At 39.4% G+C, this 12,339-nt stretch overlaps 1 protein-coding gene across 11 annotated transcripts in view; it reads left to right on the top strand.

Annotated features, from left to right (window-relative positions):
- The window catches only part of LOC107095699 (nuclear factor 1 X-type-like), a 127,304-nt gene that overhangs the window by 14,763 nt on the left and 100,202 nt on the right, over nt 1-12,339 (top strand). The window contains exon 1 of one of the 11 annotated variants that reach the window (XM_015391924.1): nt 504-665. The exons of the other annotated variants lie outside the window; for them this stretch is intronic. Within the exon in view, the coding sequence (XP_015247410.1) occupies nt 639-665 (27 nt within the window). The 5' untranslated portion in view covers nt 504-638. Of the gene's footprint in view, nt 1-503; nt 666-12,339 lie in introns of those variants that run through there. 11 annotated transcript variants of the gene reach the window in all.

Raw genomic sequence — 12,339 nt, 5'->3', positions numbered from 1 at the left:
AATTTTATGCGGGTGGATTTTTATCTTGATCGGAGATTTTTTTTCTGAAAAATAAATATATTAACAAATAAGATACATTTTATAGGTGAGAAGTTGAATGTGGAATAATTGATTTTACAGAAAACTAAAAAAAGTGACTTTAAAGATACGATCTGGCTGTGTTTTTTTATAGAGGGGACAGTGTGAACCAACAATAAAAAACAAAGATCAGTCAATCAGCTGTAAACCGTTAGTTCTCCCTAAATGTTCATAGTCTGGTTATAAACGTTGCTCTTAGGAAGAGCCCCCTCAGAAACTTCAGATCTCCCTGGGCCTTATTCAACTTTGGATCGGCCCTGGACAGCTTCTTTCTAAAGAGGAACAAACTTCATATTAAAAGTGAAATTGTGTGAGGCTGTTGGAGCGGCGGGACAGAGAGGGGGAGAGTCAGAGCGAAAGAGCAAGGGAGGGAGGGAGCAGAGAGAGGGAGAGAAAAAAAAGAAAAACTTTCCTCTAAAGTTGGTGCGGAGCTTTCACTGAGAGCGAGGCGGGGTTATACAGCCTGGACTGAGCCACAGCGGCTTTGCAATGCGGCACCGCAGCGAACCTCCATCCAACTTTGTGATCAACCTCTCCAGTTTTCATCTCTAGGCTCCACCATGTACTCCCCTTACTGCTTGACACAGGTATGAGAGAGAAAACGGGAAGAAACGGTCCGTTTGTTGCGCTGCTGTTTTCCGGTGTCCTCTCTCTCTCTCTCTCTCTCTCTGGCTTGTTCCTACTGTATTCTGTGCGGTTACAGTGTTGTGCTGCTGCTGCTGCCTGTCATTTGATGCGTATTAAGGAACCTTTTATCCCCTCTTTCCTTCCCAACTCGGCTCTCTTTCAGCGGACAGAGTCTAACTTTCCTCTCCGTCTGTGCGTCGGTTCTCTCTCCTGGCATTCCTCCAGCGGGCTTATAGTTGCGCGTCTCATTGCGCATGGTTTGGAGAGAAAATGGCGCTTCTCCCAAATCTATTTTATATTAAACTAGAGGTTGGAGGAAAGGGGGAAGCAGGGGGTGCTGTCCTACAAACTCTTCTCGGGTTAAAGCGACTTTATGATAACTCAAACTAATAATAAACTATGAGTTCTGTTTTAATTAATATATTTTTTCAATATGTTTTTTTTTTTTTTTTTGACTTCCAGACTTTTTGGGATCGGCCGTATGGGGCCTTTCGGGTCACTGTAGACCCGCTTTCATCCGGGCCCCATATTTCTGCTTAAAAAAAAAGAAAAAGAGGCAACTTTTCACGCATAAACTCTGGCACGTGCGCCTTGCGACTCCACGCTGCGTGGTTATTATTTAAAGAAGCAATATTACGTCTGCAATATCTAATTATCTAATATGTGATCAGACACATGGATTTCAAGGGGAGAGGTAGCATAAAAAAGGCTAAAGTGGTTTATTTTTCCTTCTTAAATTGCAACATTAGTGTAATCAGTCAACATATTAATTTGCATAAGATGATTAAGTAAGAAAAAGTAAGAAAAAACATAATATTGTAATTATAAAATGATATATAAAACGTTATTGGCTTGGATATATTTTATTTATTTATTTTTACCTTGCCCTTATTTTCTGTAGGTACTCAGTAGACAGAAGTGATAGGTCTGCAATTATAATTTTTATGACCTGAAAAACCCTGTAATTTGCTTTCCATTTATGAGTTTTCACTCAAACTGTTCATTCCAAACAGTAGAAAAGGGGTTTAAGGCTCTACAGCCCTAATAGTTTCATACACTTCTTGACATGATTTCTTTCTTTTTTCATTAATAACGATTTTTTTTTTGTTATTATTAGCCCATTTTTCATATATCAACCCCCAAAAAACAAGAAGGACTGTTTTCTGTCTCATAGCCCCAAACTGAAAGGTCAAGCTGCAGATGACCTTTTATGTTTTCCTCTCATTGCTTTGGGCGTTGAACCGGACATAGGGCTAAATATATTCTTAAATATATGTTCCTTAAATGCACATTTGCTTATTTTATATCGCGCAGTCACTGCAGAGTTAACAGATGAGAAATGGAGGAGCGGGAGAGCCTGCAGCTTCAGGCCGCCCTTCACTGCGCGTCTCCTCAGACAGGCTATGGCTGCCGCTCCTGTGTGCCAAAATGCTCAAATCTAATTCATCTGTAACTCTTTGGATTTTCTTTTTTTAATCATTTTTTTATATGTAATTGGTGGTATCACTCATTATAAGGGGCTTACATAAAAATATATTTATATTTGTACTTTTTATGTAACATAATGAGGGATATTTACTTTGTTTAAAAATATAGAATTCCTTTTACTTGTTTTTGCTTTGTGAAATCCCAGCTGATCATCTTGGAGATATGCTTTTTTCCTGTGACCCCAGCAGGTCACGGCCCACAGCGCTTCTGTTTCTTGCCGAGGTGCGCCTTCTTGCATTGATCCTGATAAAAGTTTTTTTTTTTTTCGAATTTATATGGGGGATTTCTTTAGGAGCACATGTACGATATGTTAGTGTTTGACCTTCACGGTGATTCCTTTTCCTCAAACAGAGTAGCCAATAAAAACCACGCGGATTCCTTTCTCCGTGCGTCTCCGTGTGTGTTGTTTCAGGGCCCTCTGAGCTGCACAGATACACAGAAACATGGGATTTTTCACATATTATTATCCCTACTGATCATCTTTCCAGAACAAACTCTGATGCCATCATCAGGTTGGATTTTTCTCTCGTTTCTTGGCTTCCCTTGTCCTCTCCGTGCTTGTCAAAAAGAGATTTTCAGATGAGATCCGTAAAACAACTCCAGCGGCTCCACTGCATATTCAGTGCAGATAATTTTCCGAACCCACTGGTATGAAGCAGAAGTCCGCATCGAGTTTCCCCTTTCTTTCTCTTTCCAATAATTAGAATGAACTGGCAACAGAACCTCTGAGGAGCGCACAGACGCGCACATCGATTTATGGACATCAATCATATCTGATTTATATATTTTACATTTTTATGATCTTAGGATAACATCATGCAGAGTGTGAGCTTCAGGGATGCTCATTTCAAATAAGCCCGAACCTGTAGTTTGCTGAGATGGCTGTCAGCTTCCTGCGTCACAAGGTTGATGGATAGACTGGTGCGCAACGACACCAAGTGAATTCAGTGGAGCTCGCAGTTGTCTAAATAATTTACAAATCAAAAGAAAAACATTCAAATCTGACTCAAACAATCACACATGTATTATTAATGCGGGCAAAAAGCTTTGTTGGAATGGCCACGCAGGATTGACGGACCCCGAGCAGCCAAAAAGCGCTCCAGCCAAACATCACCAGGAGGCTGGTTATGGCGCTGTTTCATGTCCGTGCGACGGAAGTGCACTTGCATGAAGTTTTAATGCGTTAATTAAAACTTTTATGTGCTGCGTTTTGAAATCAATTATTCCAGACTCCGGTTAAATCCCCTTTTCATCCTGTTGAGATGAGCCCTTAATGCGGACTGCGCCGCTTCTTGGCGAGCGTCGCCAACTTCTGAAGGTCTTCCGCAAACTCGCTGATGTTTAACAATGTGCAATAGACTGCAGTTTGCACGCAAAAGTTCTTATTTGCTCGCAGGATTCTCTCTGTAAACGTTTCGTGTCCGATTATATTCCTCTCTCTAAGTGTTGCAAATTTTGAGATCAAGCGAGTGCTTGAAATTCTTTCTGTTTGGCAAAAGAATGAGGGTGAAATCTAGCTTATACTGTAGCCAGAGCAACAGAAAACCGTGGAAGTTTTGCAGTTAGTAGCCTATATCAGGAGGTAAAAAGCACCTTCATTTTAACAGGAAGATTAAAAAAAATAAATCTGTTAGGATCTCAGATACTATGCAGGTTAAATTAAATGATTATTTTTATATTTCCCTCCAAATCAATGATGTTGTTTTCTGCATATATTATATTAATGTTTGATGACAATACAAATATTACTCTGTAATATTTCACACTGATGACCACTGCAGGATTTTACTAATAGGACAATTTATTAAAGCTCACAGCTAAATTTTTTGAAACTTGCTCAAACATAATGTTTATACTTTTTTTTTTACCTTTAGAACACCATATGATAATCAGTTTCATTCGCTCTCTTGCTATTTTACTATAAATCAATATTTGGCAAATATAAAATGGATAATCTCAATCATGTTTTAGCTGCAGGTCACTGGTGACATCATAAGAGGACATTAGACAACATATTGCTTATGAGCGTCCCCATTTTTTTTTTTTTTTAATTTGTACTCAGTTATTTTTCTTTAATGCTGTTTTAATATTGTATTTTGTGATGTTCTGTCCTGTAAATCCATCCCTAACATTGCTTTATTCATCATTTAATGCACAACAAATACGTCACCCCTTCTAATTCTGTTTGGTCTGTATTTTGGCCATTATGACTGTATGTAGATGATTTAAGCTGATCCTTGTTGCAAAATCATTCCTGAAATAGGTTCAACATTCATACATACAGGTCAAATACTCACAAAGCTTGAGTAAAAACATACGAAAGTGGGATTTTATAAAAACATGTAGAAATGTGTATTGATTTTGTTTCAGGTTAGGTTATATCTTGATCAAAAATGATTGATATGATATAGAAAACTGATCATATGCCGTTTTGTAGGTAAACTATGTCTGAAATGAGTTGGAATGATTTTGTTAAGAAAAAAAAAAGGAAAAAGTCTGGCTACTAGATTTAATTTTGTGGTAATTCTATTGTTTTTTGGGGGGAAATTTGTGTTGACATTTTAGTGTAAGCTCTTTCCAGGCCTGCAGTCCATCACTTAGCTGTTCACAGCTATTTATGTGTTTTGTATTCCCCAACCCTTTTTTTTGCATCAGCCCACAGTTCTGGTTTCACTGAGAATGGATGTGACAGCATCGGTGCTGGTGTAAGCCGAGGTGGGCATGCACGATCTAGTAACATACCGGCCTGCACCAGCATCACTATGCACAAACACACAAAGGACTCACAGGTACACACAAGCACCTTTAACTCCAAGTTAATACGCACAACACAGGCAGGAGAATAACCTTTAATGCAAAGTGGACAGTAGGCTGGGATGAACTGGTCTGTTGACTGCAGGCCTACAGGCAGCTGGTGGGTGGTGGACAGAACCTGGGGGTACATGGTGTTCTTTTTACTTATTCATCCTTTCTGCTGGAGGCGGAGCAGGTCCACCTTATACCATTTTGGCCAACAGTGAGAGCTTGTAGGCATCGACGGTGGAGAGGAGCGCGAGAATGTGGGAAGCACACATGTCAATATTAGCTGAACACTGACTCAATGGATTTTGAGCTCAAAAAAAGGAAAAAAAATAATCAACTTGATTTGGGAGTCATGAATTGACTCTTCATTCTTTACAAACTTGGCTACAATATTTGAATTCTGTCTGTTCAAACACAGATTTCATATTTTATTCGTAACATGAGAAAAATGTATTGTGAGCAGTTCTGTAAGCTAAACCTTGAAGCAGAGTTTGGACAGACCTCCTCTGCCTGAGCGTGTTTGAATCTGCCTCAGAGGTTGGGTAAATCCAACTCTGCGGCTCTTTGCTTATCCCTTATCTGTGCAGCCTCCCTGACTGCCCATAGAAAATGGATTCATCATGCTCCACCGAGGCAGTTGGCATTGCAGGGTAATAGGTGGCTGTCCCCTGGATGGTTGGGCTTGTGTTCGTGTGGCTGGATTGCCCGCCCCCCCCCCCCTGTCTCCCCTCCATCATCCATTGCCTGCTAGTGTGGATTAGGTTTCGGCTGATCTGTGGCCAGTGGAAGCAGGCAGCCCCAATGGCAGACTTATGGTGGCCTGAGATATAGCTAGCCACAGACATACAAGCCTTAAACCTTTGTCTTTAATCTGGTGTAACAATACCACAAGTAGAACATTAAAGGTTGTGTTTCTGTTGTTTAAATAGAGGTTCTGTTAACAGTTTAAAAGCAGACAGTATCTTAACTGCAGTAGGTTACCCTCATTGGATGAAAGGAAAGAGATTACAGTTCCTCGACATAATAAATGTAATATTTAGTTCCATCACTGGAAACAATAACTATATAGAAGAACAAGTAATGCTAATTCATCAACTAAAAAGCACTTTGCATTATATACTTAATTATTACAAGAAGTGTTGTGGTGCTTTAAGAGAGCTTCATCATATGAACGTTTTCTTACAGCCCCTATTTCTCATTCCGCCTTAGGCCTGTGTTTAGACGGGTCCTGGAAGCTGAAGCTAGCTTGAGAGGGAGTAAAATATACACCACAGCTTTACTTTCTTAAAGCAGAACTGAATATTAAAGAGGCATTATGGAGTTTTCTGATGATACTGCCACCTATGGCCAAATCACAGAACTGCAGCACGGTCTTATAGCCCAAGTTCGTACTTAACAATTTTCTTTTTTTTTAGTAATTTTTTTACTGCACATAGAGTTGCCATTGGTGTCTGAGTTGAGCTGGATCCTGGTCGCTTCAGAATATCCACAAAATCCATCTTGAATATAATGCTTCAATCGTTTGCTAGGTTAGGACACACTTGACGTCAGATTTGCCGTCCAGCGTGGGAATTTCCGACCTTAAGTCATTTCAGGAAAATAGGCTATAGATCTATTGGTGTGTCACCGCTAAACTACTGAGGGTTCACTCTGCTGATCACATGATGTTTTATTCGTAAAGGGTCAAATAAAAAGGTAATTTTAAAACTACTTTTCATTTATAACTTGCATAGTTTTTCTCTGGCCCAAATGAATGGTTTTTATTGATTTTTAGCAATATTATTCACTTTGATTAATGCAAATATTTAAGTCAGTACCTATGCGCTAAAGTTAGTCACCCAAAAACCACATTTGTTGTTTAACATATTTAGGGATTTTGTACATAAACCCGACCAATGGATTAACTGCTTGGCTGGAGTTGCTGTAAGGTGCTCGAACTCTTTTATGAACTGATAGCATTCTATTTGGGCACTATCTAATCTGAACATAAAATGAACAAGTTATCTTTTGCAAGTAAGACATTAATAGCTTATAACTGTAAAAAAAAAAAAAATCCTGAGCTGTCTCTTTAAGACTTGAAAGCTATATAGATACAACTTTAAAACCATTGTGGAGGGGGGTGGGGTATCTGGAGAAACACATGAGATGGTGGGAAAAGTGAGGAACCAATAAAGAAACAAGGGATGGGAAGATGCAAGAGCAAACAAACTGCAGCTCATTTCTTATAGCTACTTGAGACAGACTCCCCCTTCATCTCCACCCTCACCACCTCCTCAATTAGCTCCCTTTAAAAGAAGGAGCAACGGTTGGTGGAGATCTGTATTGTGTGAGGATGAGCCTCAGTTGTTGTTGTTGTTGTTTGTCTCTCTTTGTCTGTCTCCATCCCCCTCCTCAGTTCCCCATTGGTGTTTTTTTTTTTTTACCCGTTTTTTCTCTTATTTTCTCAGAGGCTCCTTTTTTTTGTGGGGGTAACCCCACTGAATGGGACAATGCAGCCTAGCGTGAAATTAAAGCTCTTAGTTAGTTTGCTCTTGTTCAAAAGAGGATTTTACACATGCATGCTTTCATCACCCTCCCGAACGCTATAGATATAGCTAATTAGAGGAAGTACACCCTATGTCGAGCTATGAGAGCCCAATTAAAAAGAGTAGGGTAACTTCAGTGTGTGGAAATTAGTCCATATGTGCTCAGTTAATGTACTTCCACTGCCTTTTCTATTATCAGTGTGTCTTTACTTTTATAAACCTAAAATGACCAAGACTTTGCATAAAAAAACTGTGTATAGCATAAGTAAATNTGTCTTTACTTTTATAAACCTAAAATGACCAAGACTTTGCATAAAAAAACTGTGTATAGCATAAGTAAATCTAGTTATTATTAAAACTAGTTGTCCTACCCGGCATTTGGATGTTTGGGAAAAGAAGACTGACTCTGACTCCAACTCTCATTCTGGAAGAAGAAATGTCTGTCAAGCGATAACACTTGACAGCTTTTATTGTCCTTGTCAGCATGGTTTATTTCTGCGTTTCCACAGTATAAAACAGACAAAAAGCTTGAGTGGTGTTTTGATATGTCAAATAAGATCCCTCCTGCAGATTTATGAGGGACTAGAAGCTTTAGCTTCATCATACAGCCTGCGTGACAGCCTGACCAGGAGTGGTCTTTGGAAAAAATTCGGAAGTAATCAAGCCCTCTCTAAACTAACATTTCATGGTGGTAGGTCTTATTGTGTCAAAATGCTGGCTCTGAGGTTCGACTGCAAAGCTGACTAGGAGACCCTGTTTATTCTGAGTGAAACCACAGTCAATGCTGGTCTTTCTCAGCTTTCACATGTGGCCAACAAATATTCCCAAGTTCAAGTTCAGTTGAACTTTACTTAGTATGACAATCCTCAGGATCTACTATGGATACATTTACAGAAAAACTTTGTTCCACACAGAATGACTGTGTAGAATAGCTTAAAAGCACCATAGATACAGATCGTGGAGCAAATCTGGTTCTCCTTCTTGCATGTCACTGTTCCAATTAATTTGAACAATTCCATTACACTATGTGTAGAATTACGTTTAGCATAAATATTTATTTGATGTAGCTATTTGGTCCTTGTTCATGAAAACAAATGTACGTATGCTTTTCTTTAATGACATGTTGTTTGATTCCCATTTTAAATAGTAGCTAAGAGAACTGGGCTTTGCACCCCATTTACAAGGTATTGTCTCGTCTTTGACTCTAAGGCAGCCAGTCCTTCCTCTGATGCTGTGGACCTTCTTTTGCTCACATGTTTCGTCCCAATCTAACATTATGAAAGACGCGAAACTTCTTGCACGGTTTACTCATTTGATCAAAGCTAATACTCCAGTGACTTTAATACATATTTGTTTTCGGTTTTATTGTAGGCATGATCTTCCTTCAAAAGGAATTCAGCCCTAATGAGTCCCACTCATACCAAAATCCATAGATCTGTGTGTCAAATATTTCACTGATTGCTTTACATAGTCTAAAGCAGATGGTTTGGAATGCATATGCTTCACTTACCTCTGCTTGCTGAGTGCTTGAAACTCTAGTTTAAATTTATGGAATTAATGTACGGTGCAAAAGCTCCAATATCCTCTTATGCCCGGCAAAAACGTTGGTGTTTGTAATTTCTGGTGTCCCTTGATTGGTTTCATCTTAAAGCTTGCTTTACATTACATCAAGTTTCTCAACCTGCCTTGATAAACTTTGCCAGAAATGACTCTGCTAGTCTAACCTCTTTTTAAAAATGCAACCCTTAGGATATTTGATGCGGTGGGGAAAAAAAACAACAACCTCTAACTGTGTTTCTGTGAGCCAAAATTTCCTTTCTTGTTTGATCGTTTCGCAGTCCTGACTGCCAGTGCCCTGCGTGTTTTAAATGTTTCCTCACTCTAATGCAACTCTTTCAGATGACTGAAATACTTCATCGGTGTGCCATTGAATATTCCAGAAGCCTGTTAATTAGCAATTATTTGAATTATCAGTGTTAATTCGGGGAACCATCTGAGAAATGTAGGACTGGAACAGGGAAACAATGCTTTATGTGTTGGTAGCATTTCAGGTTGTTTTGCATCGTCACAAACCAATATTACGATGTCAGAAAGTGTTCTATAGTTGTTTAATTAAGCCTCCATCTCATTATTCTGCATTATTCTGCTTCAGCTTTTTAAAGTAAACTATTTAAACCATTTATTATGGAAGAAAACATTAGCATTAGAGGGATGCTAAGCCATTTTGGTAGAATAAGTGACCATAGGTGGTCCATTTGGTTAGGAATGCTGCATTGCTGCATCTGGGTACCTACCTGGGTAATCCACCTGCATAATGTTTTAGGAGTTCTGGAGTTACACTAAATTTTCTCTAATAATATGTTTAGAAAGTAAAGAAGCCATGGCACAGAAAAGCCTAAACCCAGGGCAGCTAGATGCGTCTACACTGTGGACACACCGGTGTCTAGGTATAATGTTTGGTGTCCCCACAGGCGTGGATGCCCGTGTTGGGTTGCAAGGTCTTTCAATTCGTACTCCCAGAGGAGCACATTCAAAGGGCAGGGAGACAACAGTTGATGTGCAGGGGCTTTCCTTCCCAGAAGAATAAAAGCAGCACAATTAAAATGTTGGCCTGTTTGGAAACAGTATCTAAATACGGTAGTAAAAGCAGCATTTGATCCTGCATAATTTTATCACACCACATGGAGGTTTTTCATGCTTGTCTCCCATTAAACCAAATATAGGGGTTAAAAAATGCACTCTGAAAAGGTTTTAGGTTGCAGTGGATCACAGTCAGTTGTTAAAAGAGTCATTTTTCTCAGCTTTTAATAGAAAAGAATGAAAGACTGACCTTTTCGGATAAGTAGCATAAACCGTTTACTTTACTTTACAGCATCTCTAGCAATGATGTGTTTAAAAGCCTTTAAAAAACTTGCTGATGTAGAGACATGGTGACCCCAAGGTGCTACACTCAGCTCCACTTTTGGAAGGAGGGAGCTTATGAGAACATTTTCTGCCTCTCTCACCATCATCCTCACCACTATGTTAAACTTGGGTCTTCAAGCTGTTTTTTCTTTTTTTAATTCCAGTTGTTTTAAACCTCGTTTATTGCTGACAGTTTCTCAGCGGGATAAGAAGCATGTTTCTTGTCATTAAGCAATTTAAGAGAAATCACCTTATTAATCACTACTTAAATGTTCTTGATGTTGGGTTTCCTGCTAAATAAATGTCTTTAAATCAAAGGTTGGATTTCATTTTTGAAGATTGAGATGGTGGTGCTGCAATAAAGCATAAAAAAAACTACATGCAATTTAAGGTTTTTACACATCTGTAGCAGGATTACAAATAATTATATAAGCAGCTGTAAAACATCTAACATAGATACACAAACTGAGCTCCAGATCGTGAGATTTAGAGAAAATTGTAGTGATTAGTGGTTTAGATCAAAACGTGCATTTAGGCTTTTATGGTTATTATGATTTGACGTTTGCAGACATGCATCGGGATGATGTGGACATGGCGCTGAGTTTAACGGCTGTCTAAGGTCATTTATTTTTGTCACTGTGTGAGTTTGTGTCTCATGCTGGACAAACAATCCTCCAAACCATTAAAAAAAAAAAAAAGTCCCACAAAAAAACTGTAAAAACTGGTCCCAGAGGTCTGTAGTTCGATTACCAGCCGCTGAATCAAGTTGGAGAGTCAGACTTTTGTGGAACAAAGTGTGCAAAGTGTGACCCCCCCCATCCAGATCTGTTGCTGAGGGCACTGGCAACTTGCCAGGGGTGGAAAAATCTATAAGCCATTGCGTAATAAACCGTATCTTTACCTTGTTTGAACCCGGCGCAAGAGCCACAGCTGTGTGAACACACAAACAGAGAAATGAGTGTGTTCTTGTCTCTGCGTGAGCAGGAGAGTGGGTGATCAGTAGGGACAGACAACAAACATAAAGTCACTTCTTTGTGGCTGCTTTTCAGGGCTTACCCTCATAAAAACACTCATCACTCCAGTTTGATTTAATGTCGCTGGCTGAAAAGCTGTCAAACTGAAGCGGGCGGAAGGTCAGTTAGGTCACTATCTGGAGCAAGTTGGGGCCACGTGAAATACACCACATTTATCAAATGCTAATCAGATCAAGTTATAGCTTTTCTGTCCATGGAAACCAAACTGGGGCATCCAAGTCAGAGCGACGGGTTGGTGCAGTGTATGTTGGAGTTACTCAGTGCATAACTGTAGAGAGGAAATTAGATTTCAGACTGAATTAAAAGCTGTCAGGCCTCTTACGTTTGGCACCGTTCCTTTATTCGCAGATATCTATCTGGTGTGCTTGTGCATATTTGTCGTGCTCAGAGTCAGTCCTCACCTGCAGCTTTCTTCGGGAGCTAATAGTGTTTCAGCTCCTGGGGGAGGGAGGGAGAGAAATGTTTTTATTGGACGCCGTCAAATCGGGTCAGAGTTGCTCACTTTCACTTTGTCCTGCGGAGTGTGTAACCTCGCTGGTGTTGCTGTTATGAGTTATCTAACAAACACACATGATAATTATTTGCTCACTAAGTGCGTTGATGGGCTAACTGTAAGATACTGTATGGGTCAGAAGTTTTCTTACACAGATCAAAGACATGAAGGTCATTCACACTGAGTTTTTATTGATTTATTTCAAGGGTTTATTTATTGGATGTGGCCTGATATTTGGCAAACAGCATACTGTAGGTGATTTTTTTAAAGTAAAGATATGACTACATAGACCCTATTATCTACTTAAACCTTTACTAAAACTTAATTACACCCTACTTTAGCTTTATCATATATATATTTAAGTTTTATCACACATTCTAACAAGAGG

The sequence above is a fragment of the Cyprinodon variegatus genome, unplaced genomic scaffold (assembly GCF_000732505.1).
Source record: "Cyprinodon variegatus isolate N-32 unplaced genomic scaffold, C_variegatus-1.0 Scaffold564, whole genome shotgun sequence".
In the NCBI taxonomy this organism is placed as follows: Eukaryota; Metazoa; Chordata; class Actinopteri; order Cyprinodontiformes; family Cyprinodontidae; genus Cyprinodon; species Cyprinodon variegatus.
The sequence above is the reverse complement of the archived record's forward strand: the minus strand, read 5'-3'. Positions and strand labels throughout refer to the sequence as shown.